Here is a 16,658-nt window from a genome sequence, read left to right as displayed (position 1 = left end):
TATCCTTTATTCCATTCGATGCCGTGATATGTGTGATAAGTGTTTCAGACTTTATAGGGCATGAATGAGTTAGAGATTGAAAAGGAAGCTTGCAAAAATGGAAGGAACATAAGAAATTGAGGAGATGACCAGCGAGAAGCGACGCGGCCGCATGGATGACGCGACCGCGCAAAAGAGTGGACATGCGCGTGACATGCGCGATCTGCATAATCTACAGAATCCCTGGGGGCAATTTCGGGCCTTATTTTGGCCCAGTTTTCGGCCCAGAAGAGCAGACTAGAGCCAGAGAACATGCAGAAACCAAGAGAGACATTCATTCCGCATAGTTTTAGTTTTCAGATCTAGTTTTCCTCTCCTCTAGGTTTTTCTCTACACATTCATAGTTTTTTAGGATTTGTTATGTTCATTGTTTTTGCATTGGGATATTGAGAAGAGTTATTGCTTCATCAAGACTTCGACATTCTAGTTCGTTCTCTTTACTTGTCTCTTACTCTTCCATGTTCCTCAATTTACTTAATTTTACTATTGGATTATTTTTGCATTTATTAATACAAGAATTACTTTTATTTTTAATTAATCTTTTGATCAATATTTATTATGTCTTTCTTTAATTCCTTTTCTTATGTTATGAATTTTACATTTACAATGAGCGAGTAGTTCCCTAACTTGATGGGGAGTTGATTGAAAGAAACCCTTGAAGTTGGGATGCTCAAGAGAAAGATTGTAGTTGGGTTATTGTTGGATTTCTCTCTAGTCACTAACACCAATCCTCCCAAGAGCGGATTGGAACTTGTGGATAGAAATAGCATTCCAACTTGTTTAACTTTCCCTTACTTAGTGAGGGACAACTAAACAGAATAATCCCCAATTATCAATCAATCTTGAGAGTACTGCAATAAGAATAGGGCTTCCAACTAATCAACTCCCAGTCAAGGCTTTTATTTAAATTTATATAAATTCTCTAATTTAATTTTCTGCCATTCAACTCAAACCTTTTTGAAAACATCTGATTAATAAAATAGCACACTTTTCTGTAACTCGTTGGGAGACGACCTGTGACTCATACTCCCAGTATTTTGATTTTAATTTCTGTGACACCCTTTTTAAATTGATAAAGCGGATTTCTGGTTGGTTGAGAACTATACTTGCAATGCATATTTTATAATCATTCTTAACTCGCCAATTTCTGCCCGCATCACTCCTTCTTGATTCTTTTAGCTTGTTGCAACACTTCTACCTCTTCCCTTCCTTTCCAAAATGAGCTTAAGTGCATCGGGAGTGACTCATCAGGTGCCTCTTTCAAGTTTGGATCTCTCGAATCAATCTTCATACCCTTTTCTTCTTGAGTGGGATCTTGCAAACTCTTAAAGACATGGAATACTATATGCTCTTCGTGCACTTTTAGCATCAATTCTCCTTTCTCAACATCTATTAATGATCTGCCCGTAGCTAAGAAGGGTCTCCCCAGAATTATGGGAGTGTTATAATCTTCCTGCATGTCTAGAATGACGAAGTCAGCTGAGAGGAAAAATTTTCCCACTTTTACCAATACATTCTCCACAACTTCAAGTGCTTGCTTAATGGATTTGTCAGGCATTTGGAGAGCTATTTGTGTGTGTTTCAATTCATGGATTTGAAGCTTCTTCATCAAGGATAGAGGCATCAGATTTATGCTTGCACCAAGGTCACAAAATGCTCTCTCAATTATCATGTTGCCTATGGTGCAGGGTATATGAAAGCTCCCTGGGTCCTTCCTCTTTATTGGTAATTCTCTTTGGATGATGGCACTACACTCCTTGGCCATCACAACCATTTGTTCTTCTTTCAAAGATATTTTCTTTGTCAACAATTCCTTTATGAACATAGCATATAGTGGCATCTGTTCAAGTGCTTCTATGAAAGGGATGTTGATGTGCAGTGTCTTAAATGTCTCCAGAAATTTGAAGTACTGCTTCTCTTTATTTTCTCCCTTGAACCATTGAGGATATGGTAACATTGGTTGGTATGCTTTCACTGCCTCCTTCTTAGTTGAATTATCACTCTGTGTGGAAGTTTCTTGCTCCTACTTTTACACCTTCACTTCTTCTTTTAAGCTTTCTTTGTTGTGCTCTTCCTGAGTGATGGCTTCTTTCTCCACTTTCTTTCCACTTCTCAAAGTGATTACTTTACACTCCTCCCATTTTATGGCTTTTCCTGTGTCCCTGGGGTTATTTTCAGTGTCACTAAGAAAATATTTGCTCGCTTCTCACCCATCTCTGTGATTTGTCTAGCTATTTGTCCCATCTGCCTCTCAAGATTTCTCATTGAGGCCTCTTGGTTTTTGAGTGTCAGGGCTTGATCTTTCATTGCTGTTTCTTGATCTTGTCTTGCCATCTCTTGAGTTTTGATGAGTTTATCCATCAACATCTCTAAGTTAGAGATCCTCTGAGAGTTTGGATGTGGTTGCATAGGATGTGATGGTTGCTGGTGGAAGTTGTTTGGGGCACTGAGGTGGGTAGTTTGTGAGTTGAATGGAGGTGTGGAGAAGTTATTCTGGTGGGCTTGTGAGTTATTGTGGGGTTGATGATATGTGTTTTGTGGCATTCCGGCTAAAATTGGATGTTCCCAGAAAATAAATAGCAACAGAATAGTTCATAGAAAATAAAACAAACTGCAATTAGGTATGAACAAGAAAGAACATTCACAATAGCAGCATGAACAGTAAGAACAGCATATGAACAATACTAACAGCATAGCAACAGCAGAAGTACGAAAATTATAAAGCAAGTAGCATGAACAGTGCAATTAATCAGGCCTAAATCCACTAACCACATCCTAGGCTACCTAACCACCTAGAATCCACTACAACATGCATATCTAACTAGCCTAATGATGAACATAAACAGAAAAATATGTAATTAGCTAGGAATTGAAAGAATGGTGGCATTCGGCAGAACCTGGTAGGCGTATGAATGAAAGTGGGGCAGAGAGATGGTTCGGGGATGTTGGTGGTGGCGGCTGACGCGGCGGTTGAGGGTGGTTGGCGCGGCGGTGGTTGTTTGAAGGCAGGGTTAATGGGGTAGGGGTTAAAGGGAAGTGGGGGTGTGGGTGGTGGGTAGTGCGTGCGGCGGTGACGGCGGTGCAGTGGGGTGGTGGTCGCGGAGGGGGGCAGTAATGGTGGGGGGAGAAGAGGAGAGAAGAAGAAGAAAGAGAGAGAAAGGAGAAGGGGGTGGCGTTGCGGTGGTGTCTGGGTGGTTGACGGTGGTGCGGTGGCGTAGGGTGGTGGAGGAGCAGCAAGGGTTGCAGATAAGAGGAAGAAGAAAGGGGTTGGGGGGCGCGATGGGGTAGGGTTCGCGTCACAGGGGGTTAATAAATTTGAATCCATGCGATCGTGTGGGGCACGCGGTCGCGTGGCTAGGGTGGAATGGGGATGACGCGATCGCGTGGGTGATGCGATCACATGGAATGGGTAAAAGGATGAATGACGCGGTCGCGTGAGGCATGCAACTGCGTCGCTGGAAATTGTGCTAAACGCACAATTCCAGTGTCGTTTCAACGTAACTCTCTGTCTCTTTTGGGGTGTTGTACAATCCGCGCGACGCAATCGCGTCGCTCACGCTGTCCCGTGGGATTGGTGTTGTGCAAGTGACGCGATCGCGTCAAGGACGTGACTGCGTGGGTCGTTTTGTGCGAAGTGCACAATGACCGCACGATTCTAGCCCAACTTTCTGGGCGTTGGATCCTTACGCCGATTTCCAGGTCACGCGGCCGCGTGAATGACGCGGACGGATGGGAAGTGTTTTTCGCAACTGACGCGATCGCATGAGTGATGCGGTCGCGTCGCGTGACCTTTCTCTTTTTTTTTATGCAGGTATGCAATTATGCAGTATGCAATGCGAGTGAATAATATTTAGGTTCAATTGAAAAGGAAATAAAAATAAATAACACGAAATAAAACTAAAAAAGAAACGACCATACCATGGTGGGTTGTCTCCCACCTGGCACTTATAGTTAAAGTCCTTAAGTTGGACATTGGATGAGCTTCCTATTATAGCGGCTTATGTTTAAATTCATCCAGAAATATCCACCAATGTTTGGAATGCCAATGGCCTCCGGGGTCCCAAACAAGGCACGTAAAGCTTCTGAGCAGCTTCAAACAGGTTCTCAGGCTTCCAGTGTGCTGAATGTCAGAACAGACTCCAGGATCCCAAACTTTGCTTTTAAATCCGCCTCCGTCTTGATCTATATTTTTCCATCCGTGCGGTTTAGAAAGTAGATTCTTACCATGGTGACCAAACGTTTTTTGAGATCCATTCGATTGATCATGATGCCAATCCGTGCACTTTGAGTTGAAGCGTGGAACCTTATTGAACCTTGTGCACCAGCTCTGAGTACGAGCCATTTTCCTCTTACTCTTAAAGCCGCAGAGAGCTCTAAGCTGGCCATCTGTTTCAAGCAACCCATATTCAAGTGGAAAAATAAAGCTAAAGGTTAAGGATTGTACCCACTTGAAGCTTGTATTGGGTGGTAATGGCCTTAGGATAGGTGTTTCCAGTGGTTCTGTAAGTTCTACTCCCTTGTGCTCTTCGATGAATTTCTTCACTACCTTGCAGACTTCTTCAAATGCATCCATGTCCTGATCAAAGCCTTCTATGTCTTCCTCGTCACTTAAGTCGTAAACGGGAGGTTGAGAGAAATCTACCTCCGCATCATCTTCGTATTCACTTGGGGAAGATTCTTTGATCTCAGAGAATTCACTTGCGGATGCAAGTTCATTACTAGGAGAACTTGACTTGAGATTATCATCATCAAGGAAACTTGCTTCTTGGATTATTCCGTCTAGTTCTTCATAAAAGAGTTGCTGTGGGAGTTGTGCACTATCCCCCTTAACATCAATTGTAACGTCCTTGACAGATTTTTCCATAATTCTGGATTCCCATGGAAGTTCAGCTTCTCCTAAGTCTTCAACCAACTCTTCTTCTTCTATAATGACAGCTTCCTCTACTTGTTCCAGTACGAAGTCATGCCCTGTTCTGTCCACTGGAGTTTCTAGTATCTCCTTCATACTACGCTCTTCATTAGATTGTCCACATGGGGCTGTGGGAGGTCCTTGAATGTTCGAACGTCTAGAAGATAATTGACTTACTGCTTGCTCCAGTTGATGAAGGGTTGTTTGAAGTTGATCTACTGTTTCCTTGAGGCGAACCTCTGATTCTCAGGGTGATGGATTTGGACATGGTACATGGGGAAGTGGTGGTGTTTGGGAGTAATTGGATTGGAAATGGGGTAAATGAGGATCATATGGTGGTGAATGGTGAAAAGGAGCTTGTGAGTGTGGTGGTTCGAAGTTATGTTGAGAGGATGGCTTATAAGCACAGGGTGGGGCTTGTTGGTAACTACAAGGTTGTCCACCATGTCTATTGACTTGGTATGCATTGTAGAATGGTCTTTGTCCATGACATCTTAGAGGGTGATGTTGCCTAAAGGGTTGATCAGATCCTCTTGGCTCCATCCATCTTTGATTGCTCTGACCTTGATGCATGTTCCTGTTATAACTTTCACTCCTTTCAACAATATTAGAACCAAACTCAAAGCGAGAGGGGTGAGAATTCATAGTAGCTAATGGAAATAAGAGGAGAAAATAAAGACAAATAAACAAGTAAAAGAAAAATATTTACAATAACCAGTAATAAGGCACACGATTGCAGTTCCCCGGTAACGGCGCCATTTTGCAGGGAGAACTTTTGTGTGGTCTAGAAATTTGCAGATAAATCCTCGTTGCAGGTATAGCTTCTAAACCAACAAGAATCCTTTCTTACAAACGTTTTGGTTGTCACAAGTAACAAACCCCTTAAAAATTGATAACCGAAGTATTCAAACTTCGGGTCGTCTTCTCAAGGAACTGCAGGGAAGTATGTTCTTATTACTGGTTATGAAGATTGTAAATTGGGGTTTTGATGATGAGGAACAAGTAATTTAAATAGCAGGTAAAATAAATATAACTGTGAAATAAACTTTTGGCAAGGTATGAGAAATTGGAAGTCCTATCCTAGTTATCCTTATCAATGATGATGAAGATTGAATCTTAATTCCACTTAGTTAGCCTTTACTTAAAGCAAAGAAAGGTCAAGTGACTAATTAGTTTGATCTTCAAATCCTAGTTAATCCCTAAGGAAAGATTGGGATTATTGAAGTTCAATTCAATTAGCAAAGATAATAATTATCAATCATGTTGAGTTTGATAACTCCTGAGTTACTGATTTCTTAACCAAGACCAAAAGGGGAAAAAGTAAATCTGCTGGAATAAAAATGTCTTCAGATTGAAAATAACAATAATGTAAATAAAAGAAAACAATCATAAACTGAAATACCTGAAATAACATTAATCAAAGGAATTGTATGTAACATAGAAGAATTCATAAATTAAATTGAGAAAATAAGTAATTAAAAAGGAATATTGAACCTGATAAAAAGAGATAATCCTGAAAGCAAAAGAAATCCTAATTCTAAATCCTAAAAGAGAGAGGAGAGAACCTCTCCCTCAAAACTACATCTAAATCATGAAAAGTAACTAATTGGAGACTCTCATCGAATGTATGCATTCCCCCACTTCATAACCTCTCATCTGTGCCTTCTGGACTTGGATTTGGGCCAAAAAGGGCTTCAGAAATCGCTGGGAGTATTTTCTGTAATTTCTGGTGCGTGACCTCTATCACGCGTCTGCGTAGGTCACGCGGTCGCGTCATTTGGAGTTTTCCTTATCACGCGGTCGCTTCAGTCATGCGTCCGCGTCATATGCGTTTCGCTTAAGGCGCGCGATCGCGTCAATCACGCGGTCGCGTCACTGCCATTTCGCGGTGGCATGCAGCCGCGTCGTCCATGCGGTCGCGTCACTTCCAGTTTCTTCAAAAACTCCATTTTATGGTTTCCTTCCATTTTTGTATGTTTCCTTTCCATCCTTTAAGTCATTCCTGCCTTAGAAGATCTGAAACTACTCAACACACGAATCACGGCATCGAATGGAAATAAAGGGTAATTAAAATAATTATTTTTAAAGCATAAGAAACATGTTTTTCACATACATCACATATTAAGGAAGGGAAAGTAAAACCATGCAATTTATATGAATAAGTGAGTGAAGGATTGAATAAATCACCTAAATTGAGCATAAAATATATCATAAAATATGGGTTTATCACCCTTCTTTGGAATTGGGTTGCGTTGCCTTTGAGAAGCATAGAAGTATTGATTGTTGGCAACAATGTCTATGAGATCTTGAGCTTCTTCGACTGTTTTCATCAACTGGAGTGAGCCTTCTGCAGAGTAGTCTAATGCCTTTTGTGTTTCTAGAGTTAGGCCCTCATAGAAGTTTTGGAGTCTTACCCACTCACTGAACATGCCTCATAGAGTGACTCTCCATCCATTTGTGTGAAAGTTTGCACCTCTGTTTTTAACTTGATGATTCTTTGAGGTAGGTAAAACTTAGCTAGGAATTTGCTCACCAAATCATCCTAGTTATTGATGCTTTCTTTAGGAAAGGTCTCCAGCCATTGGAATGCCTTATCCCTGAGAGAAAATAGGAACAACAGCAACTTGTATATGTATGGATGGACACCATTTGTCTTAACTATTTCGCATATCCTCAGGAAGACAAACAAGTGTTGATTAGGGTCTTCAAGAGGACCCCTCCATAAGAGTAATTGTTCTACACCAAGGTGATGAGTTGAGGCTTCAACTCAAAGTTATTGACATGGACATTTGGAGTAAGTATGCTGCTTCCACAGTTCCTGGGGTTAGGAATGGTATATGAAGCCAACATCCTCCTAGCAGGTTGTCTATGGTCATTAGCAACCTCCTCAGGTGGGTTATGCATGTTGTCCTCCATAACTTGATTTTCTTCTTCTGAGTCCTCTTCACCAATTACCCCCTTCTCCCTTGCTTCTCTTCTAAGTCTTAGGAAGGTTCTTTCAGGCTCAGAATTAGAGGAAGTAGATGTTTCTCTCCTTCCTCCTGGCATGCACAATCACAAACAAACCAAATAAAAAATGGACACTCTAGTGCTAGAGTGTTGTTAGAAGGTTAGGTGACACAAAGTGCCAAACAGTTAGTGTGCTGTATACCAAATGAAAGAAAAATGCCTAATCTAGACTACCACGAACTTAATCATTGTTAATCTTTACCAATTCCCGGCAACGGCGCCAAAAACTTGATAGGTAAACAATTTATTTTCAAGTAACTACCGGCAAGTATACCGGGTCATATCAAGTAGTAAGACTCACAAGAGTGAGATCGATCCCACGGAGATTGGTGGATTAAGTAATTTTAGTTAAATGATGCTCTAGTCTGACAAACAATTTGTGAATTCTTGGTGTATTCAACATGAAACTTGACATGGAAGTAAAATGCAATTAAATAACTGACAAAGAATTGAAATGACTGAAAGTAAAAGAATGAAATAAATGACTGGAAATGTAAGAACGGAAAACTTAAAGTGCAAGAAAGTAGGAACTGAAATGTAACTGACTGAAGTGTAAATTGCAAGTAAAAGATGAAATGTAAATGGCAGAAATTATAAATTGCAGGAATGTAAACAAGGGAATTAGGTAGTGGGTAATTAGAAATTCAAAAGAATAGAAATGAAGATTTGTGATGGGTGAGATCACTAAAGATCAGAGATGTTGATTTCTTATGAATTAATGGTGATTAATTCCTTCTCAATCATGTGAATAGATCTATGGAGGATTGTGAGTAATTGGATCTCAATCTCTTGGTGATTCAATTTTTTTTATCACAAACAATTGCCAATCTCTTGATCTAATTGCTCATGAGAAGAGTTGAAGATCGATTGCTAATTCCAAATGCCACATGGTACGCGGAATCGTTATTACACTTTAATTATGTAAAATTCATCGCTCTTTCTTTCCCTGGTAATGGCGCCAAAAACATGATGCCAAGACCATGGTTCACAACTCCGTGTAACTAACCAGCAAGTGCACTGGGTCGTCCAAGTAATACCTTACGTGAGTAAGGGTCGAATCCCACGGAGATTGTTGGTATGAAGCAAGCTATGGTCACCTTGCAAATCTCAGTTAGGCAGATATAAATTGATAATGGTGTTTTTGAATAATAATTAATAGAATAGGGATAGAAATACTTATGTAATGCATTGGTGAGAATTTCAGATAAGCGAATAGAGATGCTTCTCATTCCTCTAAACCTCTGCTTTCCTGCTATCTTCATCCAGTCAGTCTTACTCCTTTCCATGGCTGGCCTTATGTGATACATCACCATTGTCAACGGCTACTTTCGGTCATCTCTCGGGAAAATGATCCAATGTCCTGTCACGGCACGGCTAATCGTCTGGAGGCATCACCTTTGTCAATGGCTTCATCTTATCCTCTCAGTGAAAATGATCAACGCACCCTGTCACGGCACGGCTATTCATCTGTCGGTTCTCGATCATGCTGGAATAGGATTTACTATCCTTTTGCGTCTGTCACTAACGCCCTGCAATCGCGAGTTTGGAGCTCGTCACAGTCATCCAATCATTGAATCCTACTCGGAATACCACAGACAAGGTTTAGACCTTCCGGATTCTCTTGGATGCTGCCATCATTCTAGCTTACACCACGAAGATTCTGGTTAGGAGATCTAAGAGATACTCATTCAGTCAAAGGTAGAACGGAAGTGGTTGTCAGGCACGCATTCATAGGGAATGATGATGATTGTCACGTTCATCACATTAAGATTGAAGTACGAATGAATATCTTAGAAGCGAAACAAGATGAATTGAATAGAAAACAGTAGTACTTTGCATTAAACTTTGAGGAACAGCAGAGCTCCACACCTTAATCTATGGAGTGTAGAAACTCTACCGTTAAAAATACATAAGTGAGAGTCTAGGCATGGCCGAGAGGCCAGCCCTCAAACATGATCTAAGATAGCATATAACTGATCAAAAGATGCCTAATACAATAGTAAAAGGTCCTATTTATAATAAACTAGCTACTAGGGTTTACAGGAGTGAGTAATTGATGCATAAATCCACTTCCGGGGCCCACTTGGTGTGTGCTTGGACTGAGCTTTGAGTGTTTCACGTGTAGAGGTCCTTCTTGGAGTTGAACACCAGCTTTTGTGCCAGTTTGGGCGTTCAACTCTGGTTTTGGATCCATTTCTGGCGCTGAACTCTAGAATTGGGCAGATAGCTGGCGTTGAACGCCAGTTTGCGTCGTCTATTATTAGCCAAAGTATGGACTATTATATATTTCTGGAAAGCCCTAGATGTCTACTTTCCAATGCAATTGGAAGCGCGCCATTTCGAGTTCTGTAGCTCCATAAAATCCATTTTGAGTGCAGGGAGGTCAGAATCCAACAGCATCAGCAGTCCTTTTTCAACCTCTGAATCTGATTTCTGCTCAAGTCCCTCAATTTCAGTCAGAAAATACCTGAAATCACAGAAAAACACACAATCTCATAGTAAAGTCCAGAAATGTGAATTTAACATAAAAACTAATGAAAACATCCCTAAAAGTAACTAGATCCTACTAAAAACATAATAAAAACAATGTCAAAAAGCGTATAAATTATCCGCTCATCACAACACCAAACTTAAATTGTTGCTTGTCCCCAAGCAACTGAAAATCAAATAGGATAAAAAGAAGAGAATATACTATAAATTCCAAACTATCAATGAAACATAGCTTCAATCAAATGAGCGGGACTTATAGCTTTTTGCCTCTTGAATAGTTTTGGCATCTCACTTTATCCATTGAGGTTCAGAATGATTGGCATCTATAGGAACTCAGATTTCAGATAGTGTTATTGATTCTCCTAGTTTTGTATGATGATTCTTGAACACAGCTATTTCATGAGTCTTGGCCGTGGCCCTAAGCACTTTGTTTTCCAGTATTACCACCGGATACATAAATGCCACAGACACATAATTGGGTGAACCTTTTCAGATTGTGACTCAGCTTTGCTAAAGTCCCCAATTAGAGGTATCCAGGGTTCTTAAGGACACTCTTTTTTTGCTTTGGACCTTGACTTTAACCGCTCAGTCTCAAGTTTTCACTTGACACCTACAGGCCACAAGCACATGGTTAAGGACAGCTTGGTTTAGCCGCTTAGACCAGGATTTTATTCCTTTAGGCCCTCCTATCCACTGATGCTCAAAGCCTTGGGATCCTTTTTATTTGCCCTTGCCTTTTGGTTTTAAGGGTTATTGGCTTTTTGCTCTTGCCTCTTGGTTTTAAGAGCTTTTGGCTTTTTCTGCTTGCTTTTTCTTTCTCTTTCTATTTTTTTTTTTCGCCCCCTTTTTTTTTCTGCAAGCTTTGTTCTTTGCTGCTTTTTCTTGCTTCAAGAATCATTTTTATGATTTTTCAGATTATCAAATAACATGTCTCCTAGTCATCATTCTTTCAAGAGCCAACATATTTAACATTCTTAGACAACAACTTCAAAAGACATATGCACTGTTCAAGCATACATTCAGAAAACAAGAAGCATTGTCACCACATCAATATAATTAAACTAAGTTCAAGGATAAATTCGAAACTCATGTACTTCTTGTTCTTTTGAATTAAAACATTTTTCATTTAAGAGAGGTGATGGATTCATAGGACATTCATAACTTTAAGGCATAGTTACTAACTACTAATGATCATGTAATGAAGACACAAACATAGATAAGCACATAACATAGAAAACGAAAAACAGAAGAAATAAGAACAAGGAACGAATCCACCTTAGTGATGGTGGCGTTTCCTTCTTGAGGAACCAATGATGTCCTTGAGCTCTTCTATGTCTCTTCCTTGTCTTTGTTGCTCCTCCCTCATTGCTTTTTGATTTTCTCTGATTTCATGGAGCATGATGGAGTGCTCTTGATGTTCCACCCTTAGTTGTCCCATATTGGAACTCAATTCTCCTAGGGAGGTGTTAATTTGCTCCCAATAGTTTTGTGGAGGAAAGTACATTTGAGGCATCTCCGGGATCTCATGGTGATGAGCTTCATACGCCTCTTGAGCTCCATGAGTGGGCTCTCTTGCTTGCTCCATCTTTTTCTTAGTGATGGGCTTGTCCTCTTTGATGAGGATATCTCCCTCTATGTCAATCCCAGCCGAATTGCATAGGTGGCAAATGAGGTGAGGAAAGGCTAACCTTGCCATTGTGGAGGACTTGTCAGCCACCTTGTAGAGTTCTTGAGGTATAATCTCACGAACTTCCACCTCTTCTCCAATCATGATGCTATGGATCATGATGGCCCGGTCTATAGTAACTTCAGACCGGTTGCTAGTGGGAATGATTGAGCATTGAATGAACTCCAACCATCCTCTAGCTACAGGCTTGAGGTCCAATCTTCTTAGTTGTACCGGCTTGCCTTTGGAGTCAATCTTCCATTGAGCTCCTTCTACACATATGTCCATAAGGACTTGGTCCAACCTTTGATTAAAGTTGACCCTTCTAGTGTAGAAGCGTTCATCTCCTTGCATCATGGGCAAGTTAAACGCCAACCTCACATTCTCCAGACTAAAATCTAAGTATTTCCCCCGAACCATTGTAACATAGTTCTTTGGATCCGGGTTCTTACTTTGATCATGGTTCTTGGTGATCCATGCATTGGCATAGAACTCTTGAACCATTAGGATGCCGACTTGTTGAATGGGATTTGTTAGAACTTTCCAACCTCTTCTTTGAATTTCATGTCGGATCTCTGGATACTCATTTCTTTTGAGTTTGAAAGGGACCTCGGGGATCACCTTCTTCTTGGCCACAACATCATAGAAGTGGTCTTGATGGGCTTTGGAGATGAACCTTTCCATCTCCCATGACTCGGATGTGGAAGCTTTTGTCTTCCCTTTCCCCTTTCTAGAGGATTCTCCGGTCTTAGGTGCCATCAATGGTAATGGAAAAACAAAAAGCTTATGCTTTTACCACACCAAACTTAGAATTTTGCTCGCCCTCGAGCAAGAATAGATGAAGAAGAAGAAGAAATGGAGGAGAGGGAGAGTGGGGAGTGTTTCAGCCAAGAAGGGTGTAGAGGGGTGTGTTGTGTGAATTTGATGAAGAATGGAGGGCTTTATATAGGGAAGGGAGGGGGGGAAAGGTTTCGGCCATATGGGTGGGTTTGGGTGGGAAATTGGTTTTGAATTTTTGAAGGTAGGTGGAGTTTATGAGGTAGGTTTATGGGGGAAAATGGATGGATGTGAGTGGTGAAGAGGTGATGCGGAAGAGAGTTTGAGGTGATTGGTGAAGGGTTTTTGGGGAAGAGTGTTTATGGGGTTGTGTGAAAGAAAGTGGTGAGAAGAGTTGAATGGAGGTAGGTGGGGATCTTGTGGGGTCCACAGATCCTGAGTGGATTCTGTGGGGTCCACAGATCCTGAGTGGATCCTGTGGGGTCCACAGATCCTGAGTGGATCCTGTGGGGTCCACAGATCCTGAGGTGTTCAAGGATTTACATCCCTACACCCATTAGGCATGTAAAAATGCCTTTGCACACAACTCTGGGCGTTCAGCGCCAGGTCGGTGGCCATTTTGGGCGTTCAACACCCATTTGTGTGCCATTTCTGGCGTTGAACGCCAGAACCATGCCTGTTCTGGCGTTCAGCGCCCAGAAGCTGCCCATTTTGGGCGTTCAGCGCCAGAACCATGCTCTGTTCTGGCGCTGAACGCCAGACAGATGCTCCTCCAGGGTGTGATTTTTCTTCTGCTGTTTTTGATTCCGTTTTTAATTTTTATATTTATTTTGTGACTCCACATGATCATGAACCTACAAAGACATATAACTAAGAAAAATATAGTTAGATAAATAAAAATTGGGTTGCCTCCCAACAAGCGCTTCTTTAATGTCAATAGCTTGACAATGGGCTCTCATGGAGCCTCACAGATGTGCAGAGCTTTGTTGAGACTCTCCAACACCAAACTTAGAGTTTGGATATGGGAGTTCAACACCAAACTTAGAGTTGACTGTGGGGGCTCTGGTTGACTCCGCTTTGAGAGAAGCTTTTTCTGCTTCCTCTCCATGGTTGCAGAGGGAGATCCTTGAGTTTTAAACACAAGGGAGTCCTTATTCCATTGAAGGACTATTTCACCTCTGTCAACATCAATCACAGCTCTTGCTGTGGCCAGGAAAGGTCTTCCTAGGATGATGGATTCATCCTCTTCCTTTCCAGTATCCAGGACTATGAAATCAGCAGGGATGTAAAGGCCTTTAACCTTTACTAACACGTCCTCTACTTGTCCATAAGCCTGTTTTCTTGAAATATCTGCCATCTCTAATGAGATTTTAGCAGCTTGCACCCCATAGATTCCCAGTTTCTCTATTACAGAGAGGGGCATGAGGTTTATTCCTGAACCAAGGTCACATAGAGCCTTAAAGATCATGGTGCCTATGGTACAGGGTATTATGAACTTTCCAGGATCCTGTCTCTTCTGAGGCAATGTCAGTTGATCCAGATCACTTAGTTCATTGATGAACAAGGGAGGTTCAACTTCCTAAGTATCAATGCCAAATAATTTGGCATTCAACTTCATGATTGCACCAAGAAACTTGGCAGTTTGCTCTTCAGTGACATCCTCATTCTCTTCAGAAGAGGAATACTCATCAGAGCTCATGAAAGGCATAAGCAGGTTCAATGGAATCTCTATGGTCTTTAGATGAGCCTCAGAGTCCTTTGGTTCCTCAGAGGGAAGCTCCTTATTGATCACTGGACATCCCAGGAGGTCTTCCTCCTTGGGATTCACGTCCTCCACTCCCCTTGTAGGTTCGGCCATGGTGCTTATGTCAATGGCCTTGCACTCTCCTTTTGGGTTCTCTTCTGTATTGCTTGGGAGAGTACTGGGAGGGATTTCAGTGATCCTTTTACTCAGCTGGCCCAGTTGTGCTTCCAAATTTCTAATGGAAGATCTTGTTTCACTCATGAAACTTACAGTAGCCTTAGACAGATCAGAGACTAAGTTTGCCAAATTAGAAGTATTTTGTTCAGAGTTCTCTGTCTGTTGCTGAGTGGATGATGGAAAAGGTTTATTATTGCTAAACCTGTTTCTTCCACCATTATTAAAGCCTTGTTGAGGCTTTTGATCCTTCCATGAGAAATTTGGATGATTTCTCCATGATGACTTATAGGTGTTTCCATAAGGTTCACCTAAATAATTTACCTCTGCTATTGCAGGGTTTTCAGGATCATAAGCTTCTTCTTCAGAAGATGCCTCTTGAGTACTGTTGGATGCAGCTTACATTCCATGCAGACTCTGAGAGATCATATTGACTTGCTGAGTCAATATTTTATTCTGAGCCAATATGGCATTTAGAGTATCAACTTCAAGAACTCCCTTCTTTATAGGCGTCCCATTGCTCACAGGATTCCTTTCAGAAGTGTACATGAACTGGTTATTAGCAACCATGTCAATGAGTTCTTGAGCTTCTGCAGGCATTTTCTTTAGGTGAATGGATCCACCTGCAGAAGTGTCCAATGACATTTTTGATAGCTCAGATAAACCATCATAGAATATATCCAGGATGGTCCATTTTGAAAGCATGTCAGAAGGACACTTTTTGGTCAACTGTTTGTATCTTTCCCAAGCTTCATAGAGGGATTCACCTTCTTTCTGTCTGAAGGTTTGAACATCAGCTCTAAGCTTGCTCAGCTTTTGAGGAGGAAAGTACTTGGCTAAGAAAGCCGTGACCAGCTTATCCCAAGAGTTCAGGCTGTCTTTGGGTTGAGAATCCAACCATAATCTAGCTCTGTCTCTTACAGCAAAAGGGAAAATCATGAGCCTGTAGACTTCAGGATCTACTCCATTAGTCTTAACAGTATCACATATCTGCAAGAATTCACTTAAGAACTGAAAAGGATCTTCAGATGGAAGTCCATGAAACTTGCAGTTCTGCTGCATCAGAGAAACTAATTGAGGTTTCAGCTCAAAGTTGTTTGCTCCAATGGCAGGAATGGAGATGCTTCTTCCATGTAAATTGGAATTAGGTGCAGTAAAGTCACCAAGCATCTTCCATACATTATTATTATTTTCGGCTGCCATCTCCTCTTCCTGTTCAAAAATTTTTGAAAGGTTATCTCTGGATTGTTGTAATTTAGCTTCTCTTAATTTTCTCTTCAGAGTCCTTTCAGGTTCTGGATCTGCTTCAACAAGAATATTCTTGTCCTTGCTCCTGCTCATATGACAAAGAAGAGGGCACAGAAAATAATAATAATAATAATATGGATCCTTTATACCACAGTATAGGGATCCCTGTGTGAGTAGAAGAAGAGTGGGAGACAAAGAATGTAATATAATGGAAGAAACACAACTGTGAGGAGGGTTGAGATGTGAGATGAGATGTTAGTAGATGAATAAATAAATAGAATAAGATGGGAGAGGGAGAATTTTCGAAAATAATTTTTGAAAAAGGGTTAGTGATTTTCGAAAATGGTTTTTGAAAAATGTTAGTATTTTTCGAAAATTTTTAAAATCAAAAATAAAAATAAGAATAATTAGTTAATTAAAAAGAAATTTTTGAAAAAGAGGGAAGATATTTTCGAAAATTAGAGAGAGAGAGTTAGTTAGGTAGTTTTGAAAAAGTTAAGAAACAAACAAAAAGTTAGTTAGTTAGTTGAAACAAATTTTAAAAAGATAAGAAGTTAGGAGGTTAGAAAAGATATTTTGAAACCAACTTTTTGAAAAAGGTA

General features: G+C 40.8%; 1 protein-coding gene and 1 non-coding gene across 2 annotated transcripts; one reads left to right on the top strand and one right to left on the bottom strand.

Moving 5' to 3' along the window:
- Positions 1–1,195: 1,195 nt before the first annotated feature.
- On the bottom strand, positions 1,196–1,711 carry LOC148573622 (uncharacterized). Its single transcript, XM_088505810.1, has one exon. The coding sequence runs from the start codon at positions 1,709–1,711 to the stop codon at positions 1,196–1,198; it is 516 nt and encodes a 171-aa protein (XP_088361936.1).
- Positions 1,712–15,507: 13,796 nt separating this feature from the next.
- LOC148573621 (small nucleolar RNA R71) lies at positions 15,508–15,615 on the top strand. The gene has a single exon (XR_015905672.1). It is a non-coding gene; the product is annotated as a small nucleolar RNA R71 (small nucleolar RNA).
- The last annotated feature ends 1,043 nt before the right edge of the window (positions 15,616–16,658 follow it).

Source organism: Arachis ipaensis, chromosome B2 (assembly GCF_059453495.1).
Source record: "Arachis ipaensis isolate K30076 ecotype BB chromosome B2, ASM5945349v1, whole genome shotgun sequence".
Lineage (NCBI taxonomy): Eukaryota > Viridiplantae > Streptophyta > Magnoliopsida > Fabales > Fabaceae > Arachis > Arachis ipaensis.
The sequence above is the reverse complement of the archived record's forward strand: the minus strand, read 5'-3'. Positions and strand labels throughout refer to the sequence as shown.